At 38.3% G+C, this 26,941-nt stretch overlaps 1 protein-coding gene across 1 annotated transcript; it reads right to left on the minus strand.

Annotated features, from left to right (window-relative positions):
• Nucleotides 1–4,380: 4,380 nt before the first annotated feature.
• On the minus strand, nt 4,381–5,886 carry LOC141649656 (uncharacterized). Its single transcript, XM_074458341.1, has one exon. It carries the CDS (start codon nt 5,884–5,886, stop codon nt 4,381–4,383), a length of 1,506 nt encoding a protein of 501 aa, XP_074314442.1.
• Nucleotides 5,887–26,941: the final 21,055 nt, after the last annotated feature.

Consider the following 26,941-nt stretch of genomic DNA (forward strand, 5'->3'; position numbering starts at 1 on the left):
ACGCGACCTTGTCTTGATAATATACGAGTTTTTGAAAGTGTATGTTATGCTCACAATAAAGAAAGACCCAAAGATAAATTTAAAGAATGAGGAACAAGATGCATATTCTTGGGTTACCCACATACTAAGAAAGGATGGAAGGTCTACGATATGAAAACAAAACGGATTTTTGAATCGAGAGATGTGTTATTCCACGAAAATATTTTTCCTTTTATTATTGATGAGGAATCTAAGACCAATGAGACACCACAAGTAAGTACCCCTGATGTTTTCCCTTACGAGGATGATGAGCCAAATTACAGCAACCCAAACGATGACCGAGAGGTTGTCCATAAAACACTTGACGAAACTGTGACACAAAACGAGCAAGTGACAGGAAACATGTCTATATTAAACGACCAGATAGGAGAACAAAGAGCAGGGGATGCGGAAATTTTGACGGCAGAAGTCGTCATGGGTCGAGGGGCTCGTGAAACATTTGATCCGTATTGGAAGAAGGTTTATGTTTGCAAATCCACTCGAGTCATAGACCCATCAGCTAGCATCGCCACCTCAGTTCAATCAACGTCCGCGAAGCCAGGTACTCGTTTTCCAATGTCAAATTATGTTACAACCAATTGTTTTTTATGAAAATCACAGGTGCTATATGGCGAAAATAGATACAATAAAAGAACCTCGCAATTATCAGGAGGCTGCATTGTCACAAGAATGGAGGATGGCAATGAAGAAAGAGTTTGATGCCCTTGAATCAAATGGAGCGTGGCACATAAGTGACCCCCCGAAAGGCAAAAAACCCATTGGATGTCGATGGGTTTACAAGGTTAAGTATAAGGCAGATGGAACAATTGAGCGGTACAAAACGAGATTAGTTGCACAAGGCTACACGCATGTCGAAGACATAGAGTATCATGAGACTTTCGCTCCAGTTGCTAAAATGACGAGCGTCCGTTGTTTACTCGCTGTGGCAGTTTCGAAGGGATGGTTAATCGCTCAATTGGACGTTAATAATGCTTTTCTACATGGCAAATTGGATGAGGAATTTTACATGAAAATACCACTCGATTTCAGCAAATAAGGGTCGACTAAAGTATGTAAACTGATGAAGTCGCTATATGGATTAAAGCAAGCTTTCCGGAATTGGTTTGCTAAATTGTCCGATTCTTAGACGAGGTATGGTTTTGTCCAATCTATGGCGGAATACTCATTATTTACCTATAACAAGAATGGTGTTTTTCTTGGAATTTTAGTCTATGTTGACGATATGATAATAGTAAGTAATAATGAGGAAGCAAGTACTCGTCTCAAGGCCTTCTTACATAAGAGTCTTGGTATTAAGGACTTAAGAAGGCTCAAATATTTCTTGGGTATTAAAGTAGCTTCCGGGACCAAAGAATTATTTCTTAGTCAGAGGAAATATGCTTTGGAGATTATAAATGAAGCGGGATTGGAAGGAGCGAAACCTATTGAAACACCTATTCAACCGAACCATTCTCTAGCTTTGGCCAACGGTTATCTTTTGAAAGACCCTATGAAGTATCGACATTTTGTAGGACGTCTAATTTATTTAACAATCACTAGGCCAGATTTAGTATATGCGGTACATGTATTATCGCAATTTGTTCATGCACCGAGGAAGGATCATTTAGATGCCGTTTACCGAGTCATTCTCTATATTAAAGGAAGTCCCGGGAACGGAATTGTGATCGATAAAAATTGTGATTTAAAGTTGCATGGGTATTCGGACTCAGACTATGCAGCATGTCCCTTGTCGAGAACATCCATAACTGGCTATTTGGTATCGTTGGGACAGTCGCCCATTTCATGGAAGGCTCGGAAGCAAACAATTGTTGACAAATCAACTGGCGAGGCTGAATATAGAGCATTGGCAGGGGGTGACTAGTGAAGTAATATGGGTTAAGTCTTTTCTTGTGTCTCTTGGTGTTGATCATACGGCTCCCATCGAGCTCTTTTGTGACAACAAAGCAGCTTTGCATATTGCAAAGAACCCAGTTTTCCACGATCAGACAAAACACATCGAGATCGATTGCCATTTCATTCGTCATCACCTCGTGAATAAAACCATTGCTACGTCACATGTTAAAGACTAAGGAACAAATCGCAGACATTTTTACAAAGGCTCTGGGAGGTGATCCTTTTCGCTATTTACGTTCCAAGTTGGGTATCCGTTTACGAGGTACTCCAACTTGAGGGGGAGTATTGAGCAGATATTGTGGAGAATCAGTTATGATATTGATAATATTGGGTGTATAATATCTAGCTCACTTATGTAAATAGGATTATTTTGTTACCTTGTTTGTAGCCATATGCTTAGGAAGTAGATTTTCTATCAACTGTATATATGCAAACACATGTATCGTGTATATCATCAATTCAATTCTAAGCATTCTCCTTCACTGTTCTGCTGTTCATCGTTTTACATTAACTGACTTAGTTAAATTCACATGCTAGGTTTAAAACGTTGGATGTTGCATAGCATGCATATAATTGACAACATATCGAATATAAACAACTTCCTGATCATTAGTAGAGGCCGCTATCGAGGCGGGCTGGATTAGGTGTTCAAATAAAGAGCTTCTTAATATGTACCATCACCCCTTACTCAAGATCTCTGTGAACATCCGTGTTCATTGGCATCGCAAGAGTCATTCTAGACATAGAATGTGATGCAAGAAAAACATGGAGATGAAACATTCCTAAACTTCCAGATTCGTTCAGCAATTTCTAAAGCTTAATATTTCAAAATCCGTGACTTGTTTTGCGCTGAAATCATGTGGAAATGAAAGTTCGTGATGTTAGCTTTCCAACGAGTGGTCTTATGCGTGATTCGGTTAAGTAACGAATGAGATATGGCTTTTTTAAGTCCAGCTGTCCAAATCATACGTGAATGAGGCAATAACTCGAATTGGAAGCTGGTGCACGAGTAAAACAACAAGAACAAGATCCCCTAAACAGAATAACAAGTCCGAGATATTTCTAATATTATTTCTGTTATTTTCTGGTAGTATTTCTTTTATTTTAGCAAGTATTATTTCTTTTCCTTAGTTAAGTTATCTTATGCTACAAGAATAATATCTTTAGGATTACTTGCTTGCTAGGCACGATTTGTATGACCTAGAAGATCTCTTAGTCGAGCCTATATAAGGCGTCTTAGCTGCAATGTATTATTCAGATTTGAGATTATGAAATTGATGTTTGAAATAAACACAAAAACCGTTGCAAGCTTTTGATCATTGAAGATCAGTTTGTATATAAAATTCGAGATTGTACTTCGAATTGGCGATTGAGGATTGGGCTCCAATCTCTTCGTTATTAGCACCGGGTTCGAGGTAGAACAACGGACTAAATATCCTTCTTTATTTTCGATTTTCGAATCAGTTTACTACTGATTTCGTTCCATATCAAAAACACATAAACAAGTTCCTTAGTTCCGCTGCAAGTTTATTATGTCGGATCTTATTTTACATCATATGGTATCAGAGCTTCGGCTCTTGGTTTCCTTAAACCAAGACGATCCTATGGAGGCAAGAGGGATGGAACGCTGCCATGCTCAAGATATGCTCCTTGAGAGTCCATTCATTTTTGTGAAACTCCTGTCGAAGGTAATTCTGATGTAAATTTCGATTTGCCACCTATATTTGATGAATTTGACAATGAGGCGGCATGGTTTTCTATCGAGATTAAAGAGTTGCTGAATTTTAAAACGGTTGATTCTCGAATAGACAAACATGATGGAATTGTTGAAGAGTCGTCCATTCAAGTTGCATCTGCAATCATAACAATTCATAACAATCATGATTTTCAAACTTTACCCTTAATTGAGAGTAACTATAAATCCCGAATCGAGTCCTATATTGATGCTTTCTCATACAGTGGTTTCGATGCTAGTGATAAGTTCTCTAGTAAGTTGTTCATGGGAAAGTTTGAAGATTATATTGAAGATGATGAACTCAAGAACTTTTCTGATATTTTCGTCAATCTAATTATCTTCTCGGTTGGTACATCATTTGTTTTTGATCCGGGAGGTCGTTGGTCCAAGAATCGAGTCGATTCTTTTTGAAGAAGGGGAGTATGATGCAAGAAAAACATGGAGATGAAACATTCCTAAACTTCCAGATTCGTTCAGCAATTTCTAAAGCTTAATATCTCAAAAACAACCCTTAGATGACGCAAATGCTCATCTATGCTTCTACTGTACATGAGTATATCATCTAAATAAACAACAATGAATTTGCCAAGAAAAGGTTTGAGTACCTCGTTCATTAGTCTCATGAAGGTGCTAGGTGCATTCGTGAGCCCGAAAGGCATAACCAACCACTCGTATAGGCCGTGCTTGGTCTTGAACGCAGTTTTCCGTTCATCTCATTCCTTCATTCTAATCTGATGGTATCCGCTTCGCAAATCAATTTTCGAGAATACCACTGAACCATGAAGCTCATCTAACATATCATAAAGTCTCGGGATGGGAAATTGATACTTAATGGTTATGTTATTGACAGCCCTGCTATTGATGCACATTCGCCACGAACCATCTTTCTTGGGAACTAGCAAGACCGGAACAGCACACGGACTTAAGCTCTCACGCACATAACCACGCTCCATCAATTCGTCAATTTGGCGCTGCATCTCCTTAGTTTCCTCGGGATTACTTCGATAAGCAGCCTTATTAGGTAATGGAGCTCCTGGAATCAAGTCAATTTGATGCTCGATTCCTCTTATTGGCGGCAAACCAGAAGGCAAATCATCAGGGAATACATTTGCAAATTCAAGAAGCAACTCGTTGATAGCACCGTGCTCACTTACTTGTGGTTGGGGCTGATTTAAGGCTATGAGCGCATAAACACACCCACCATTGTCGAGCACCTGTTCAACCTCTCTTTTATTCGCAAACATGGTTAAACTAGGCTTCTTACCTCTGCTCGAATACGTGGAACGAATAGCCTTCGGAGTCATAGGCTGCAATGTTACCTTCTTACCATTAGAGAACAAAGTGTACTCGTTGCTCCTACCATGGTGCGTTACATCCTTATCAAATTGCCAAGGACGTCCCAAAAGCAAATGGCACGCATCCATAGGTATAACATCGCATAAAACCTCATCCTTGTAAGGACCCATTGTAAAATTTACTCGGTCCTGTTTCGAAACCTTCACTTTACTACCGTCATCAAGCCAATGCAAAGTATAGGGCTTTGGATGCGGTGTAGTCACGAGAGCAAGCTTTGCAATCAACTCCGTAGCAGCAACATTGGTGTAACTCCCACCGTCAACAATCACGCTACACCACTTATCACCAACCTGACATTTTGTGTGAAAAATCTGATCTCGTTGCTCTACAACTACCGGTTCAACCTTAGAGTGCAACATACGTCGTAAGACCAAAGTATCATATGTAGGAGCTTCATAAGACAACTCCTCATTCTCGGCCTCCTCCTCTTCGTTTAACACAAACAGTCCCTCCTCCTCAACAGCCAAATCATACGATAGCTCACCACGCAAATCCATGGCTTCTCGTAGAGTAACAATCCTTTTATTAGGGCAATCACTTCGGAAGTGACCAAACCCTTGACATTTGAAACAACGGACCTTGGCTAGGTCTTTCTCTTTGCCACTCGCCTCTGGTTTGTCACGAATGAGCGGTTTGGGTGTAGGGGCGGGCGTGACTACTGTAGACACGGAACCACCAGACCTAGCTCCCTCGGGTTTAGACCACGCATTATTTTTCGCGGTGAAACTTGTTCTAGAATGACTCACTTTATTCTGTCTTTCAACTTTCAAACATAATTGACATAGCATATCAAACGAATCATAACTCTGTAAATCCACCGTGAAAGCGATGTTCTTGTTTAGTCCCCTACAAAACCTAGCCATTTTTTGTTCCTCTAATTCATCCATTTCACTCATCAAAGAGAGTTTTTCAAATTCAGCAATGTAATCGACAATTGACAAACTCCCTTGGCTCAATTCAGCAATTTTTCTATAAAGATCGATTTTATGGCTTCTCGGAACATACCTCTTTCTGAGTTTTCATTTTAGGGCATCCCAAGATTTCATTTTCTCCTTGCCATCCCTTGCTCGTTTGGCCTTAAGATTCTCAAACCACAACGACGCATTCTTCACCAATTTCAAAATAGCGAACTTGCAACGCTTTTCGTCAGGAACATCCTTGAACTCGAACATCCTCTCTATGTTTCGTTCCCATTCAAGGTACACCTCCGGGTCTGTATTACCATCGAATTCTGGTAACTCCGTGATCTTAAATTCATCCACAGGCCTTGCACTCTCAAAACGCCTAGCACTACCAAAATTGCGAGTCCCTAAGTCAGGGTTTGCGCGCAACAATTCACGCAACTGCTGCAATAAATTGGCGTCGTCTCCCATTGTCCTTGATCTGATTGCCACAAATGATATAAAACGCGGAAGCAATTAACAAATTAAATGTGACGATTTAAGACTCGAATTTCAGCAACTAACAAAAACAGAACAGCGAAAACAAAAGGCTTGTTTTTGTGATTTTATGACGCAATAACAGCAGCAATACTAACGAAACAACGAGTGAACAGTAACGGATGAATAGTGACGAGTGAACAGTAATAATGAATAGTATGATGGTGAATAGTAAAACAAATGAACAGTACAATCACGAAATAGGAAAGGGATATTTAGCCTTGAGATTCGACCTGAATTCGCAGCTAATAACGAAAGAGTTCGGAGCCCGAGCAACAATCGCGAAAGACTTGAATTACGTTCTCAAATCTAGGGTTTGGTGATCAAAGTTACTCAAGATCTATATGAACATCCGTGTTCATTGGCATCGCAAGAGTCATTCTAGACATAGAATTCTAAGGGTAACGGATTTCTTAGCGTTCATGTCACTACTCTGTGTCTTGACATGACGCGAAGTATTCGAACGGTTCCAATTTTCCATAAAAATTGGTGGCGACTCCACAAATGCAGGCTTGTCAAACCTTTCACTGGTTTTAATGCCTTACAAATCAGTAATGACCCATGACGTGTTTTGTTCACAAAGTTCCATGGGAGAAGTGCTGCCGCCTCAAAACAAAATGCGCAGGAAGCTGCACGGCGCGGGTGGCTGTGTCCACAGTTTGGCGAATCCGCTGGGGATGATACACTTAGACTAAGTCTAGTGTTATCTAGGGTTAAACTTGAAAAGGTTAGGGAATAGTTTATATGAGACAGTTGTCAGTTTTCATTAATCGACCTTCTTAGGTCGTTTTAGCTAGCCTTACTAGGCTTTTAACCAAACCAATTCGACCAATCGTCCCGTCTGGACGATGCAAATTTCTATTTATGCCCAAAGATGGATTGTGATTGATTTTAACTATACCACGATGCTTACTCATGTTTGTATCAAGAGCTTTCACTACTCGAGCGAATGGACTAGGAACCGACCCGACTCATGTTTGGCACGGACCTCTCCACAGACCAGGGTACCATAGCTTGTTATGTCAACCCACCCTTTTAAGCCTGTGGACACGGGGGGGGCACGGGGCGCTTGGGAACAAGCGTTTGCATTTATAGAGTTGCCACCAATTTTTATGGGAAATTGGAACGGTTCGAATACCTCATGCCATGTCAAGACACAAAATAGTGACATGAACACTAAGAACTCGTTAACCTTAGCATTCTATGTCTAGAATGACTCTCGTGGATGCCAATGAACACGGATATTCACAGAGATCTGGAGTAAGAGGTGAGGGTACGTATTAGGGAGTCCTTTTACTGAACACCTAATCCCGCCCGCCTTGATAGCGGCCTCTACTAATGATTAGGGAAATCGTTCATAGTCGATATGTTGTCGATTATATGCATGCAATGCAACATCCACAGATTAATCCTAGCATGTGAGAATTAACTAAGTCGGTGAACAAGTAATTAGCATAAAATTATGTTGAAGTTGAATTTAGATTGATTACATGTGAAGAACAAGTAAATAAACCATTCAATATATAAATTAAATAAAGAGTAAATTGATAAATAGTACCAATATAAGCACCCATTTTTATAAACAGTACCAACATAATCAATAATTCGTAATCAGTACCAAAATATTAAGTTTTATCTATGAATAGTACCAAGTCGCCTAAAAATCTCATCTTAACCTACTATATAAAGTCCAAGAAACCATCATTTAAGTACAAATCTTGACTCATCCACTTCCAAACTCCCTCTGTTAGATGAAAGCACATATAAAGTAGGAAAAAAAATGGAGTAAAAAGGCGACTTGGTACTATTTGTAGATAAAAGTTATTATTTTGGTACTGTTTACGAATTATTGATTATGTTGGTATTGTTTATAAAAAAGGGTTTTTATATTGGTACTGTTTATCAATTTACTCTTAAATAAATTGTGATAATTAAAATTATAACGATTTAATGATTTACGTCAAAAATATATTTAAGACAGATGATTTGAGAAAAATAAGGGAAAAAAACTAGGTTAGAAAATATAGACAGATTAGAGGTGATATTAGGTTTAATAGTCGACTAATACGTAATTAATGGATTAGGTCAAAGCAAGAACGGAAGTTCAGAGACAGAAATCAACCCGAAACAGGCACAACAATGCTGCGTCCCTTGGAAGAGGCGCTGTGGTCACTGCGTCTGTTCCTGAGGTGAGTTCTGGCCGTGACGTCAGAACTGCGTGTTGTTAACGTTCATTGGTAGATTTAATTGTTGATTATTAATATTTGACTCGGATGAAAGTGATTTAGCGTGTTATTAACATATGAAATCGTCATAAAAGTGAATTAAAACGAATTAAATGGATTAAAACGAATTAAAGACGGGTTATAAACTAGCTACAAATTAATTAGGGTTATTTATAGAGACGGAAACGAATTGAAAGGACTAGACAAACTGGAAATAAGCGGTAAGAATATGTACAAAGACGAACTTCAGAAACTTGATATGAACAAATCGAGTCTCTAAAATCCGGGTTTGATTTAATGACGAAAACCCGCAAATATCGATTATAAGGGATTTAAGTCGGAGTTAAAGCGTGATATTTCTTAAGAATATGTATTAAAATTATTATGTACGAAAAAAGAGAATAAAATAAGAAAATGAGGCAAAGGGGACGAACTAACAGAGAAGCGAGGAAGAAGAAGAAAAGCAGGAACTGCGGCAGCCTCTGGAAGAGGCGCATCAGATGTTGCCTTTCTTCTCGACGTTTGCCTACTGTTAATCCGTAAAAACAGTTTAATGAAAGGGTTTTAGAAATCGGTTTTAAGCATACTTTTGACGTAAATTTTACATTAATCAGTACAAAAATAAAATACAATAAAAAAGATGGAATTTACACCCTCATACTTACATGTTTGACGAAACGATATTAACTAAGTTAACGTGTTGTCAGGATCGGGATTTTACTTTGGATCGATGGGGAGGGTAGGATCGAATCGGTAGAATCGGATCGTAGAATCGCAAGATTCTACAAACTCACTAAATATAATTTTTTATTTGGTAAAAACATATAATTGAAAATCAAAACACTTATTTATTACTTCCTCCGTTCTCATATGATCTACCCATTTGTTGAATATATGAGTGTAGTATTTTAATGAAATGGGTAGATCATATGAGAACGGAGGAAGTAATACTTATTCATAAAATATTGGTAATTAATGATTTTTGTATCATTGTATGAACAACTTACACGAAATTTGGGTTTTACGCTGTCATTATATAAAAATATATATTATTTTTTTTTTATTATGGAATCGGATCGTAGGATCGTAAAATCGTAGGATCGTATTATGATCTCATCTCTAGAAATTTTCAAATTAATAGGATCGTAAGATTCTACAACTATGATAGAATCGTAGGATCCAGGATCGGTCAAGCATTTTTGGATCGTAAAATCGTAGAATCGTTGGATCGAATCGCGATTCTGACAACAATGGTTTAGTGATTGCTCGACTCGAATGTATGATGAAAGTGCCCTCGTAAGAGGATTTAGATTAAATTGATTGATTGATTGATGTGTAGTTGGTCAAATTGGTCGGTCATGCAACGTGACTAGTACTCAGAATGATCTGAGCTTACGGGGTCGATTAATCAAGCAAGTAAACGTCAAAAGCTTAGAGCACGGTCTTAGTATGCAAAGGAAGAAGAGAAGGGCGGACACTCGCGTGAGAAATATGTGGAACGGAGGTCCCTATTTATACTAGAAAATATGGAGAGTTATGGAATAACTCAAACTTTGGAAACAAAATCACGAAAAAAAATCTGAAAATACGCAGAAAAGAGCCATGGAAGAGGCGCAACAGGTGCTGCGTCCTTTCCTTAGAGGTTTCCTCTTGCGGAAGAAAGATTTCCGCGTTTCTTTTATGAAATTGCGGTAGATCTCAACTTCCTTATTCCTTAAAATAAGATTTTCGGGATATATTTCGCCAAAAGGATATAAATAATTTATGGAATAAAAATATCCGGAATATTCTAGAGCTTTCCGACTCGGCAGTTTAAACGGTTTATTAGAAAATGAAGCGGTTTTTTACCCGGACTCCAAATGAACTCTAATTACTATCAAAACGACCGTATCGGCGTGTAGATGACAACCAAGGGGTAGACACAAGTATTTGAGCTATCACTTGACGATAAAATTATAAACTGTCATAAATCGTTCCGTGTACCAAACATGCGGCCCAATCATCACCGGGTGGTTGGCGGGAGGTGCAGAAATGAGGTATCTACAACTTGAAGAATCGATCTTAGACCTTTGTCTTCGCCTGGACCGAGCACTAGTTTAACTTAATTAAGACTTGAAAATAAGAGAGGAATAAAGGAAGGCTGGCATCTTGGAAGAGAATCCCCCAGGATGAGAAGATGACCCTGAAATTTGGTAAAAAGGGAGACTGGGCGACGAGAAGAAGACCCCAGTAAAGAGGTAAAAATGGATGGTTATGGTGAGTATGGTTATGAAATGGGAAAGGATGGTTGTAAAATGGGTGTCGATTATTGAGGTTAAAAGTTTATGGTTGGGGTGGTTGTGTCCTTGTTAGAGGACTGCCTACATGTACGTGTGGAGTGAAATCAAACCAGCTCGTAGTTTTGAGCTGGCTTTGAGAATTAACGTCGAAAGCTAAAAGTGGGGATGGTTGTGTCCTTGAGGACTGCCTACGTATTCACGTGAAGTGAAATCAAACCAGATCCAGTTGGATTGAAAATAACATGGAGCTCGAAGGGTTTCCCTACTGGTCCAAATGCGGGTTATTTATCCAGTTGGATTGGATGTTGCACAAGACAGTTTGTGCCTATCCATTTAGATGACATTAGAAATTTGAATCCAAAATTGGCGGAGTTATACTTGGCTCGTGTAAAGGAAGCCTTTGATATTACCGATGAATGCCATGATAAGTATTTAATGCATAAGGCAGGGGATGCCCTAAGGCAGTGGAAGTGTGACGTTGCTAGGGATTGGTTGTATGTGGACAAGGCAACGGGGGAGATGCGTAAGAACCCACCGTGAGATAATAAGTGTCCCACCATCAGTCAGGAACAATGGGATCTTTATTTATATTTTGTCTGTATTTCTAAAAAGCATGGAAATTTTGTGTAGTGGACAAAAAAGAATGATAAGCCTAAGTCGTCAGTCATACCTGCTACTACTACCTCATCATTGAAAGAGCAGGTTGATGAGGTATTTAGTTAAGTACGCTTTTATTTTTATTACTCCAACTAGCTAGCTAGGATATGTTACCTTTGGATTTTTTATTATTTTAGTTATCTACATGTGTAGGCTGGTGGTAGTAGCACAAAATCAAAGAATCATTATTTCCCCGAACTGAAAGAAGTTAGGAGTTTAAACTCCACAAAATATTCTGGGAAGGATTACATGCAAAAAGTAAGAACGGTGACGATGAGGAAACTGCATGAGGAGGCTTGCGATCGCATAGGCAACGAGCAATTGATAATTATTCCGCTCGAGGAGGATATTCTAGGGGTTGAGCGCGAAGCACTTATGTCATGGGATATGCTAGCCATTTGGGCTGGCCTAGACCAGATTGATGTCCAACACCTATTTGTTTGGATGAAGTAAGTTTCTTAATAAATAATTTCATATTCTAATATTCTGACTACTAGATAGTGTTTTAAATATCGGAATTAATACCGTAATAATGTAGGATATTGAAATTGAGAGTGATCCCCGAGAATAAGATTCCATCTGATCAATACGGATTCCCGTGCCCCTATATTTTATCTATATTTATTCTGGATTACTCGTTTGAAGATCGGGTAGATTATATTGCTCAGCAATTGGCGACAACCAAGAAGCTGATTTTTGCCCCTTATAATGAAAAAGGGTAATAAACAAATTAATATTACGTTTCCCACTACAATTGCATTTTCATAACTAATATATGTACTTGTTAATAATAATGATGTCTCTTGATGTAGGACTCATTGGGTGCTAGCAGCCATCATGCCGACGAAGAAGAAAGTATTTTGGTTGGACTCTATACATCATCCACCAAGCGAGACTTTTAAGCGCTTGATTATTAAGTAAGTTTATAACACTGATTTATTTATAATAACATTAAGTTTCAATTTTTATTTATAGCAAAAAGCTCATTTTTGCCACAAAAATATGAGTTTCTGCCTCCTTTTTTTTTAATAAAAAAGGGGCCTTTGAGAAGCAAATAGCTAACGAGGATCAACCCACGAAAGATTCTGATGATGGCCCTACTTTTATTACGATAACAGGGGTACGTGCTCAAATACAATACCTTAAGTGCAAAAATCTGTGTTTAATACTAATACAATACCTAAAGTTCAAGATTCTGATGTGAGCCTTCTCTCGTCTGTTTGTTTTTATGTAATAATAGGTCCCTCGCCAGCCGGATAGCATACAATATGGATACTACGTTTGTCGGTTCATGTTGGAGATTATTAGGTGAAGATTTATCCTTATTCCAGAAAAGGTTAGTAATTTAATAATGTGTTTATTACTTTTTTTTAAATTAGAGCTGATGTTGTCTTGCTTGCTGCTATACCATGATGTTGCTATGCAGTATTTGATGTTGTTACAATAATGTCTTGTCTTTGTTTTTTCCGTAGTATGTAATCAACCCGTCACAAGAGATTCTGCAGTACAAAAGTTTAGATATTGACGAGGTAAGGGACATGTTGGGCAAATACGTCTTAGAAAATAAAAATGCATGATACTCAGAGCTTAGATCATCTTATTAGTAAAAAAAAAAATTTGACGTTAGGGAATGATTAGTTCATGTAAATTTAACTCCTTGTAAGTATATATATATATATATATATATGATGCTGCTGTTGTGGTTGAATTGAATCTATTGAGTTCTGATGAACCCAGTTGTGATTTATCTTTGGTCTTTGGTATATGGTTTCTTGATATATACAGGTTTTTGAATGGCATGAAACAAATTTAATTTTTAAAAACATTAGGAGTTCGTAATAAAAACGGTTACTAAAAAAAACCGTTGTGAATACCTTTCACAACGGTTACTAAAAAAAACCCGTTGTGAATACCTTTCACAAATACCGCGCATAATATTCAACAACAGGTTTTAAACGAAGAACCGTTGTTAAAAGTCTTCACAATTTTGGAGGGAAAGTTACAACAACGGGTTTTAAACAAAGAACCGTTGTTACTACAAATTTCAACAACGGGTATGTAGCATATACCCGTTGTTAAAAGTCTTCACAATTTTGGAGGGAAAGTTACAACAACGGTTATACATATGACAACCGTTGTTATATTATTCCCACCGAATTTTTGAAACACTTTCCACAACGGCTTACACGCAACAACAACGGCTTTTAACCGTGGTGAATACTTTCGACAATGGTTTAAGTAAATAACCTAACCGCTGTAAATACCTTTTACAACGGCTGCTTTAACAACGTCCGCTTTTTTTTTACAACGGTTTTTACCCGTTGTTATAGCCTGTATCTGTAGTAGTGAGACACAGTAACCACTACGCCTCTTCCAAGGAACGCAGCATTGCTGCGCCTGTTGCAGGTTGAATTCGATCTCTGAACTTCCATTCTTGCTTTGACCTAATTCGTTAATCACGTATTAATCGACTATTAACCCTGCTATCACTACTAATCTGTCTATATTTTCTAACCTAATTTATTTTCCCTTATTTTTCTCAAATTATCCGTCTTAAATATATTTTTGACGTAAATCACTTTAATCGTTGTAATCATTGTAATTTTAATTATCGCAATTTATGTATTGTATTTTATTATGTATGATTTATTTACTTGTTTTCACATGTAATTAATTCTAAACCCTAATTCGACATTAATGAGTGCTAAATTACATGTTCACCGACATAGTTTAATTCACATGTTAGGATTAATCTGTGGATGTTGCATTGCATACATATAATCGACAACATATCGAGTAAAAACGATTTCCCTAATCATTAGTAGAGGCCGCTATCGAGGCGGGTGGGATTAGGTGTTCAGTAAAAGGACTTCCTAATACGTACCCTCACCCCTTACTCCAGATCTCTGTGAACATCCGTGTTCATTGGCATCCACGAGAGTCATTCTAGACATAGAATGCTAAGGGTAACGAGTTCTTAGTGTTCATGTCACTACTTTGTGTCTTGACATGGCACAAGGTATTCCAACGTATCCAATTTCCCATAAACATTTATGGCGACAGCACAAATGCAAACGCTTGTTCCAAAGCGGCCCCGTGGGCCCCCCGCATCCACACAAGTTATTGTGCCTCAATAAAGCATCTCTTTACATCAGACGATGTCAAAAGATGTCCAAGTAGACAGCTGATCCATGGCTCATGCCTTACCTTTATGTGTCCGCATCATTCTTGCAATTCTTCTATCTTTGGAACTAATACACGGTTTCACCCATATTTAGCAAGGGGTTGTGCGTAGTTAGGCAAAGTCATCCATGTGTCATGTCAGAGTCATCTCCATGTCGTGTCAGTCAGTCCTTTGTCTATATTGCGTCAGTCTGCCAGTCTGCGTCCGTGTACGGTCTATATCGCATCAAGTCATGCGTCTAAAGCCCATTGAATATGCATAAACGCATTACAAGCAACAAATTTCATGTTTTAAACAATTTTATAAAGAAGAGAGCTTTCAAAATTTGTGTGTTTCCTCATGTGCTATATGCTATTTGTCTGTCATATTGCGTTTTTGTGTGGCTAGTAACCATGTAGGTGAGTATAAGAAGCATAGCTCGCTCCAACTGGGGGCTTCGCCCAAGTCTTCATTCTCCCCAACGGGAATCAAGATGTTCCCTAGCAGTGTAACACCCGCGCTTTTCATTATATTTTAAATAAATTTTTAAGTAATTTTTATTTAATAATTATAATTTCAAACTTATTTTTTAAGAAATATCGCCGTAGTCGTATAACGGGGATAATAGTGTAGATTATAATAATAATATTCTCCGGCTTGAGTTATAGTAGGCTTGAGACGAAAATTCTAGTGGAAACCGACTCATTTTGAGTTATTGGGCTTATTTTGATTCATAGGCCTTTTTCCCTCTCTTTTCTCTACACAAAACCTCAACTAAACCCTCACAACTTCATCTCCCTCACTTCTAATTTCTGAAATTCCTATACAAATACATCACCATTGTTAAACCATTTCCTCTCAACCCTAAAATCACCATATCTCACTCAATTCTTCACCAATCTCGTTCCTTTTCGCGCCATTCTCTTCCTTTTCTCGCCCCCTTCTTTCTAAGTAAGAAAATTGCCATCTTTCTCTTATTTCGAAATTCCCATCTTACAAGGATGTGAATTCTTGACTTAATTCTTTTACTTTTGTGTTTAGGGGAAGATTTAGACAACCCGGAGGAGGATAGCTACATCATTGACGAGTCTTTAGAAGATTGAAGTGCAAAAAGGTAACGGTGATGGGTTACTCGACTTTTATGTTAAAATTGTGTGGTTTTTTGTAGTAATAATCTCATATGAATGTTAAAAGTTGTATCTTTCATGATTTGTGCTAATTTGGATGTTGAGTAACATGCTTGTATGTAAATTCTCACATGTTTGGTTGGAAGTCTCATGCTTTATCATTTAAATCCGTAATTGCCAATTACCTTCCCAAATATGTGGTTTTTCCGAGTTAGAATCATGCTAGGGTACGTAAACATTTGTTGAAAGACGGCTTTGGTTGGTTTCAAAGTGTTGGGGAGTTGTTTTGAACCATTCGTGTACTGTGTTGTCCCAGCCGGTTGACCGGCCGCCGGTGCTCCACCCGGCAGGGAGCTCCCTGTAAGTTTTTGACGAATTTCTTTAAGCATGTGTTCCCAGCCGGTGGGCCGGCCGCCGGTGCTCCACCCAGCTGGGAGTTCTCTGTAAACTTTGTGAAATTTTGACACTTACCTGTGTTCCCAGCCGGTGGGCCGGCCGCCGGTGCTCTACCCGGCTGGGAGTTCCCTGTAAGTTTTTGTGATTTTTGAAATTTGGCATGTATTCCCAGCCGGTGCCCCAACCGGCTGGGAGAGCACTGTAAGTTTTTATCAATTTTCAATATTGGTGTTTTGCCCCAGCCGGTGGCCCGGCCGCCGGTACCCCTCCCGGCTGGGAGTCCCATGTATGCTTCTTTTCACTTGTGACTTCTAATAATCATTGACTTTTGCATGTACCTTCTTCCTTGTTGATAATTGGTTAATTTAAGACCTATGTATGTTATGATCATGCAAAATTATTGTTGTTCTCTTTTGGACCCAAGTGTGACTATTTATATTGTATGACGACTTGACATTCCTTATTTACCCTTTTGGACCATTGGTTACGGTTAGGTGCCATGTTTCCGGATTGGGCTAGTTATCCTTCTGCCTCTTCGGATCGTGGGTCACGGTTAGGTGACAAAGTTCCAATTTGGGGTTACTCGACTTTTCGGTCACGGTTAGGTGTACCATGTTTCGAGTCTTGGATGCGGATGGGTCACCGCATGTCGAATCGGGTGGTGTCCATCCCGAGAGTCTAGCCAGGTTTAGACTAGGACCATATTATGATCGTCGTCCTACCAGGAGGTTGGAGTCTAGGATGTAGTCTTGTGTGTGGTATCTCGGACATGATTTAAAGGTAGCCTCTGAGTCGGATACTCCGTCCATACTTTGTATTTATCTTACATTTGAGTCGAGTCAATATGTGACCGTTTGACCTAATGATTCCTCTCTCACATGTGTACATTTATTCTTATTTCACCATGCCTACTAATCCGGATTACTTGTATTTTGACATATTGTGGTTGGGAGAACCCTGAGTTACTCCTCACTGACTGTGGCGTTCATGTTTACATGGATGACAGGTTCGTGATGCAGATGTTATGGGGAAGACCGTGTGAGCTAGCGAGTTCTCACCCTGGTCCTTATTTAGTGATCACATTAGTAGACTCACCTACTTTTAAACTCGTGTTCATTCGTGGGATATCTTTTCCCCAATAAATAGACTCGTGTTGTAAACTTGAATTTAACTAGCTACACTTATTTATCATTATTGGTGATACCTCCCGTTGGACTTCATTAGAAGCCTATAAAGTTTTAAAAATCTCGTGTTTTTCGCAACATTTACTAGTTATTTCCTTTGCCGTAACGAGGGGTGTCACAAGCAGTATTCGCAATGATGCTCAAGTTTTCTTCTATGACGATCAAAATATTACTGATCGTCGATGTGTTCCCTAGTGAGAGTTCGTTGCCGCTTATAGAGTTCGCTTGAGACCAACGCAAGCAGATTCAACCTCAAGTTTTTTTTGCTAGAGTTCGTTCTTTCCCAGTAAGAGTTCATTGCCGCTATACAAACCATGTATTTCTCGACCAAAGTACGAATTGCTTGAGATGACGCAAGAAAATTTTCTCAGCGGTTCTCAGAAAGTCATGCCTCCTTCTCCAGCAGTGCCCATAACGTCCTGCTATTTACAAAGTTGATTATTTTCTCGGCGGTTCTCAGAAAGTCATGCCTCCTTCTCCAGCAGTACCCATCACGTCCTGTTATTTATAAAGTGATTGTTATTCCCAGACGATTCACAGAAAGTCTTGTCTTTATCCCAGCGGTTTCTACCTACGTTCTGCTATCTACAAGATTATTATTTTCCAGCAGTTTCTACCAACGTTCTGCTACCTGCAAGCTTGTTTTCCCCGGCGGTTCTCAAAAAGTGCGGCCTTATTTTATTCCAGCAGTTTCTTCCAACGTCATGCTGACCCTCATATGGTTCCCCACGGAGTTCGAGAGAAACATCTCCCAAAGAGTTTTGTACCTTAAGATATTTCAGATGTTTACCTTAATCCTTCAGATCCTGCAGAAACTTGCCTTAATGCATCCATTTAGATAAGCTTCAGATAATCCTTTAGATAGTCCTTCATATATTCTTCCTTCCAGATAACCTTCAGGATAATCTTTCATATGTTCTTCTTTCGGATAATCTTCAAATAACTCTTTATTCCTTCAGATAATACCCTTCAGTAATTTTCAGAAGTTATCTTCAGTTAACTTTTAGAAGTGTCTTCATGTTATTCCTTGGGAGAGTTATCCTTCCGCCTTCCTTTCAGAGGTAGCCTTCAGATTCGGTCTTCAGAAGTGTTAAGAAGTTTTTTCAGAAGCCCTATAACCCCTAATGCCTTCAGACACTAAGTTATCTTCAGACAAAAGAGTTTTGCCAAAGCGCCTTCAGTCCCATTTCTCCGAGGGGTGTTGCATGTATGATTTTTTATTATGGCTGACGAGCATTACCACGTAGTCTAATGGACTTTAAAAGACCCTCCTTAGAAGTCGACAGACTCTAAAATGTTCTCAATGACAGGTACTTGGCTTAGTCTCCTTGAGCCGCCTCGCGTCGCCATAGTCTTCGGATTGTAATATTCGATTGACCTGAGGGCTATACTTTGACTTTCGCCTTGTCCAAGCCTCAGTCAAAGTGGGGGCTCTGTAGATATCTCGTTTCTGCACCTCCCGCCAAACACTCAGTGATGATTGGGCCGCATGTTTAACATATGTCGCGATTTTATGACGTTTCGTAAATTTTTTAATAAAAGATAACACGTACACTTGTGTCTACCTCTTGGTTGTCATCTAGGTGTCATTACGGTCATTTTGACAGTAATTAGAGTACATTTGGAGTCCGGGTCAAAAACCGTTTTCTAAAACCGTCAATCCCGAGTCAAAAGTAATGTGCTTGTCTACCTAAGGTTATGATGTCATAAAATGTTAGGAGTATATCTCATTTTGAGTCTCATGCCACTTCTTTAGGCTAAACATAAGTTTACATTGCAAAATGTACATTTCATTTAGCTAAGAAGACAATCCGAACCTTTAGGCCCGTTTTACGAGGTGATAACAACTTTTTAGGGTGTGGCCTATTTCACAGAAATTTCTAAATCTTGCTGTTATCTTTCCAACGCCACCAAAATCACCTTAATCCGAGTCTCTTAAAGAAAGTTATGCCGAAAATACGACAGACTATCAAACGCGCTTTCTTGCGCAGAAGGAAACTACCCGAGAGAAAACGCAGAAGTAGGTGTGCCTCTTCTAAGGGTCGCAACTTCTGCTGCGCCTTTTCTTAGGGCTTTGTTTTCATCCAAGTTTCCGTGTTTTAATCTAAGTCGGTTATTCCTTTCCTATTTTCTTCCATATTCCTTTCCTAAACCCTACCCCTCCTGATTAATATAAATAGAGGCATTCGTCTCACATATTTTTCACACGAGTGTGCGCCCGTTCTCTTCTCTCTTTGCATTCTAAGCCCGCGCTCTTCCTTTTCCACGACTACGTGCTTGCTCTACGCGACCACGTAAGCCAAGATCATTTTGGGTATCAGTCACGTTTGCATGACCGACCAATTTGACCACACACCATAATTAATCAATTGTTTTAAAATCCTTTTTCAAGGGCAGTTTCATATTTGCATAGATCGAGTCGAGTTACCACTAAAAGCGATTTAGTTAAATCTCGCGATGCTAACATGTAAGTCTGAGGGTGTAAATCCTAATCTTGTTTTATTTCTGTATTATAATTTATGCAAAGATTTATGTCATAAGTATGCTCAAACCATCTTTAAAATTTCATTTCTAAAACCTTTTGACGGAAACAACAGGACCTGGCATGGGGAAGAATCGCATCAACTGATGCGCCTTCTGAAAAGGCCGCAGTATCTGTTGCGCCTCTTCTAGAGGTTGCCTACAGCTGCTGCACTTCTTCTTCTTCCTTGGGTTTTTGCTTCTTTCGCCTTTACTTTCTTTCTTCGTTCTTTTTCTTCTTCTTTCATCTAATAATTTTCAAATTAGTTTTTATAAATCTGTCCAGATTATTTTTATCCATCTTTTCGACTTAAATCCCTTATAGTCAATATTTGCGGGTTTTCGTCACTTTATTCAAACCCGGATTTTATAGGTTAGAATTCATCTTTTGTACATTGTTTTTGACTCGTTTTTAGTCCTAATCCTTTATTTTACAACTTCTGTTTTGATCTCGTTTTGTTTTAACAGTTTATATCAAGTCTTATATATAAACCGACTTCGTCTTTTATTGTCTTGTAAAACGCTGTATAATCCATCTTAAATCTTCCTTTGACTTTTAATCTGACAATTATAATCTGACTAAATCACCTTCCTTTGAGTTACGCATCAATAACCGATGTAAATTAACCAATGAACAATAACTAACCCGCGTGTCTGTCTTTCACGGTCAGAACCCAACTCAACAACAGTCGCAACAAGTGATGTGCCTCTTCTAGAGGACGTAATTGTTGCTGCGTCTGTTCTGGGTGGTTTCTGTCTCTGAACTCTTTCTCGTCTTGACATAGGCTTTCTACTTAGGATTCTAATCGAATATTATCCTTATTATCGCCTCTAATTCGATATATTTTCATATTCCTGTATTCCAATTTCAATTCTTATATTTCTTTTAATTTATTTCACTCCTTTAATTTATTTTCTTTTATTTCTAACACTCTTTTGGACATGTTTATAATGTAAATTCAGTACTCGTTGCAATTTGTTCCTTTGTATTTATAGTCATATTCTGTATGATTTATTTATCTGGCTTTTTCATATGTAATTAATCTAACTTCCAGCTTCGACCCAATTGAGTGCTAAATTATTTGTTAACCGATTTAGTTAAATTCACATGTTAGGTTTAAAACGTTGGATGTTTCATAGCATGCATATAATTGACAATATATCGAATATAAACAACTTACTGATCATTAGTAGAGGCCGCTATCGAGGCGGGCAGGATTAGGTGTTCAAATAAAGAGCTTCTTAATATGTACCATTACCCCTTACTCAAGATCTCTGTGAACATCTGTTCATTGGCATCGCAAAAGTCATTCTAGACATAGAATGCTAAGGGTAACGGATTTCTTAGCGTTCATGTCACTACTTTGTGTCTTGACATGACGCGAAGTATTCGAACGGTTCCAATTTTCCATAAAAATTGGTGGCGACTACACAAATGCAGGCTTGTCAAACCTTTCACCTGTTTCAATGCCTTACAAATCAGTAACGGCACATGACGTATTTTGTTCACAAAGTCCCGTGGGAGAAGTGCCGCCGCCTCAAAAACAAAACGCGCGGGATGTTTCACGGCGGGGGTGGTTGTGTCCACAGTTTGGCGACTCCGCTGGGGATGATACACTTAGACTAAGTCTAGTGTTAACTAGGGTTAAACTTGAACAGGGTTAGGGGATAGTTTATATGAGACAGTTGTCAGTTTTCATTACTCGATCTTCTTAGGTCGTTTTAGCTAGCCTATTAGGCTTTTAACCAAGCCAATTCGACCAATCGTACCATCTGGATGGTGCAAATTCCTATTTGTGCCCAAATATGGATTGTGATTGGTGTTAACCATACCACGATGTTTACTCATATTTGTATCAAGAGCTTTCACTACTCGAGCAAATGGATTAATTAGGAACCGACCCGACTCATGTTTGGCACGGACCTCTCCACAGACCAGGGTATCATAGCTTGTTATGGCAACCCGCCCTTTTAAGCCAAAACCTTTTAAATGCACTCAGCATACTGTTATAATGCATGTTTGTATGTGTACATTGTATGTGTTTTCCAAATCAATCACGTGTCTAAATTCCTCATTTATAACAAAATAATGTCAAATTTTTTTTAAATAAAATTCATTTTCAAACCTTTCAAATGTCGCTTTTGTAAACCAAATAATGCCGAATTTTCCGGTTTTCAAATTACAAATTTACAAAAAACAAAAAAGAAATCATTTTCAAAAAATTCATTTTGTAAATTAAATAATGTCCAATTTTCTGTAAATGTAAAATCCATTTCCTTTTAAAAATCACTTTTTGTAAAATTCCATTTTCTCAAAATTCCATTCAGTTTTAAATTCCCCATAAATAAAATCTTATGTAAATTCTCAAAAAAAAAAAATGTTTTAAATCAAAATATTTTCAAACCATGTAAATGCAAATGTGTAAATTTAATTGGGCTAAGTCAAAGTCAAAATTCAAACACAAAACGCGCGAGATGTTGCGCGGCGCGGGTGTAACACCCTCTTCTTACTCGGCCAAGGTAATTGTGAGATGTTACCGTCTCGGTTTCCCAAGGCTGTGAAATCAGAATTACAATTAAAAAACTTTACTAAATAAATAACAAGTTTAGTTATTACAAACCTAGATAACTGAATAAATGAAATATAACTCGTTTATGACTATATCATCTAACTAGTGACTATGTACTCGACTCCAAAGTCCGTAGTGCGGCCCGAATCCCGATCACCTCAAAAAGCAAAGTTGTACTTAACCTGCTCCTTATATGATCGAAAATATCATATGGATCGACACAGGTCACCCCGAAAATAAGTGACAATTACACAAACAGATAACGCCAGTTCCAATAAATAATAAAGTGTGACTCAACTCTAAGTGTGTGAGTATACAACATGACTATAACATAAATGAACCGCTATCAAACAACCATCACCACTGATACGAGTACGGATACGAGTCGATGGAGGGATTAATTTAGGAATAAATAGGGGTTTAATTGAGCAATTAAATTAACTTTATTAGCTATCTTAATTGGTTCATTATGGCTATCTATGTGTCATTATAACTATTCTTAATAGCAAGTCTTTTAGCTTTCCCTTTATATTTTGTAAGGCTATATATAGCCATCCTAATCTCTTGTAGAAACACACAAGATTTTGAATAAAAAAAATGTTTTACAAGTTTGTAATTCATGATCGATGCGTTGATCCAAAAATTGTTAGAGTTTGGCGCGATCAAACTTTAGCCCGAGTAATATTCAATAGGTTTTGAGTATTCTCACCCATTACTCGTGTTATAGGTCTAGCACTGAGTAAATATCCCATTGACTTGAATTCTACACATTAATTCAAGGCAAATATCTTTTTTATTTTATTTTTATGTCTTATTCCGCTTCCAATTCGTATCAGGTGGTATCAGAGCTTCGGCTCTTGATTTCCTAAATCTAGACGGTCCTAGGTGTATCAAAGCCAAGTTGTTAGTTGAATTTCCGATTGCGATTGGAGTTCAAGGGTTAAACTCAAGCAGGTAGTTTGAGGGTTAATCGGTTTTGCATCTCATGGGCAAGTTTCTAGTGACTTTTATTCCAGGCATGACACACACACAAAAAAAAAAAAGAGCTATTCACGTGTTAGCTACTGTTCATCCGGGAAGAAAAAAAGTGTTTTTGGTTGAATTCAAGACGGTCCTAAGGCGTGTCAAAGTCAAAATGGTTGAATTTCCGATTGCGATTGGAATTCAAATGTTAAACTCGAGCGAGGTAGTTCAAGGGTTGATCGGCTTTTGATAACCCATATCATAGGTCGAAGAATTGGGACGATTCTTTTTGAATAAAGGGAGGATGATACGAGTACGGATACGAGTCGATGGAGAGATTAATTTAGGAATAAATAGGGGTTTAATTGAGCAATTAAATTAACTTTATTAGCTATCTTAATTGGTTCATTATGGCTATCTATGTGTCATTAAAACTATTATTAATAGCAAGTCTTTTAGCTTTCCCTTTATATTTTGTAAGGCTATATATAGCCATCCAAATCTTTTGTAGAAACACAAAAGATTTTGAATAAAAAAAATGTTTTACAAGTTTGTAATTCATGATCGATGCGTTCGATCCAAAAATTGTTAGAGTTTGGCGCGATTAAGCTTTAGCCCGAGTAATATTCAATAGGTCTTGAGTATTCTCACCCATTACTCGTATTATAGGTCTAGCACTGAGTAAATATCCCATTGACTTGAATTCTACACATTAATTCAAGGCAAATATCCTTTTTATCAACCACGGTACCGGGACACGCCCAGACATACCGACAACCACACTAGTACCGGGACACGCCCAAACATACCAACAACCACAAACAAGTACCGGGACACGCCCAGACGTACCCGGAAGCAAACCGGATCCCCTGCCAGACATCGTGTCTCAGCCACATGAATCCCTCCATAACTAGAGCCATTAATGTGCGCATCCTTCTTGAAGTGGAAAGCTCCAAGAGGCGACCCAAGCATGAGACAGTCTCCCAACCGCCTCACATCTCCATAACAAGTCATCCATCAAGTCTTCCGACATACAAGACAATACAACAAATGCAAGATACCGTATAACATGCCAATTACCGACTCATTCAATGCAAATAAATGACAAAGGACTCATTTAACAATGAGATAAAATATTGAAACTGAGTAGGATAAACCTACCTTTTAGCAATTCTTCAAAGATAGGAACAAGCACAAATACTCCACAACCAAGAACCAAGCAAACAAAACTTATCTCTTACACATCCGGCACCTACATAACATGATTATCTATAATTACTACATGCTCACACAACCAATTCATGCACATGCCTAGACTTATCCCGCCTTGTAAGTAATTCCAACTTTAAAGACTAAACACGACTTTTATGTCTTTCCAAAACAGAACAACCTCAATATAAAATTCATAACTAATTCTAGAAAAATCGAAACGATACAAGACCAAATGGATCGTGACCCTAAGAGTCTTAGCTACAAATCATTAACCGTGATACCTTCCCAAATTCCAAACCTTTAAGGGTTTCTAGGCATATTTACAACAAGTAACCGAATTCGTCCCATAAAAAGTATTTGCTTATAAAATGAGTTTAACAAATTATTTTTGAGTTAATCCAAATTCTAACATCATCTAGATTCTCCAAATTTGATGTATGAAAAAGAACCATAATTTATTGGACTTCTAAGTTAGGTTTTAGAACCATTTTCCACAATACAATCAAATTCGCGGACTTTTATCGACATGTTCATAAACAAATCACTCAGGACAAACCGTAAAAAATCAAGTTACGAAATTTGACAGGCATAAACTAGACTTGTACTAAACCCTAGTCTATGCCTAAACATTTCAAATATAAACAATTTAACATCCCCAAATCAGACGACCAAACAACCCTACGAATCTGTCCAAGTGCTGAACTTTTAGATCTACAATTAAACATACTAATCTTAATCTTATGTGCTTAACCACGACCCTACCACTAATTACATGGATAATTAAGACTCAAAAGATGCATAATAGAGTCATGCAAGGATTAGGGATACTTACATGGTGGGTGAAGGAGAAGAAGACTAGATCGTTTGAGTTCTCTCCTCTCTCTCTCTCTCTCTATCACTTTTCTCTCTTTTCATTTGTGGTGGAAATATGATGAAGTGAAGAGATAAGGTGGTTGGATAAGGTGAGCAGGGAAACTAGGAGGGGAAATCTCAAAATTAAAGTTTAGAAATGATAAGAGGAACAAGACAAATCTTCACGCAGTTTCTATGTGATAGCGACCCGACACTCGATGATGCGAGTGGCGAAACGATAAATTAACAATCACGCATCATGAAGAATCAAGACTTGCGGGCTTAGAATTAATTAAATAGTTTAGTATCTCTTATTTTAGTTAATAAAAGTCTAATGGGGTTCGAATATGGGACGTGTGAACTCAAATATGGACTATTTCGTAACAGTCTCCTTAAGTGTCGATGGTCGAGTTCGTCTTCAAGCTTCGAAGGTTGTGTCGATGTCATGCGTCGATGGTACACAAGAAAGCATGGGTCGAAGCTATATCGTCGAAGAATCCTAAAGCATCCTAATTAGATATTATTGTTATTAGCATTTAGTGTAGTCTTCATTAGAATTTATTATAGGTAATTAGTATTATATTAATTAGTCATTAAAACTCTTAATTAGTAATTAAAGGGGGGGAATTAAAGGTGATAATGACTGTAGGTTAAGCAGCCAAAGGGCATAAACTAGCTATAAATAGCTTGCATGTCATTTTGTAATCACGTATGATTTTTGAACAAAAAAACAAAACTACACTTTTGTCTCTCAATTGAACGTGGAAACGTTTATTGTGAAACTCGGATTGTTGCGATAATCCAAAACTAGTGATTAATTAGGGCGCGTTTCCTAATAGTTACTCGATTGGAACCAATAGGTCTTGGTTAGCCAATCTCTTTCATCAAGTTATAGGTCTAACTTGGTGTCTGCTTATCCCGGTTACATTAAAATGACTAAGTCCGCTTCCGTTTCGTATCACTCGGTCGACTGAAGTCTTCACTCGGTCGAGTGAGTGCCGACAGAGTAAAACTCAACACTACTCAGGTCCATTCGGCCGAGTAGACTAACCCACTCGGTCGATTGACTTCCACTCGGCCGACTATCGCACTAAATAACTATAAAAGTTCGGGTTATTACAATCTTCGATCCTTAAAAAGAACTTCGTCCTCGAAGTTCACCTCACTCTCTCCTTTCCTCAAGTCTCCTTAAGTCTTATCGCCGACTCTCATGCACGTCCCCGCATCTCACATGTCTATCAACCGTATATGCTCTTTCTAATTATCACTCTCATCCCAAGTTCTTTTGTTCAACTCCCATTACTTTCTCACATTCCGTACTTCCTCTTTCC

Source organism: Silene latifolia, chromosome 3 (genome assembly GCF_048544455.1).
Source record: "Silene latifolia isolate original U9 population chromosome 3, ASM4854445v1, whole genome shotgun sequence".
Classification (NCBI taxonomy): Eukaryota; Viridiplantae; Streptophyta; class Magnoliopsida; order Caryophyllales; family Caryophyllaceae; genus Silene; species Silene latifolia.

Excerpts from the sequence above, each read along its gene's own strand:
- LOC141649656 (XM_074458341.1), bottom strand. The coding sequence starts at position 5,886 with ATGGCTAGGTTTTGTAGGGGACTAAACAAGAACATCGCTTTCACGGTG.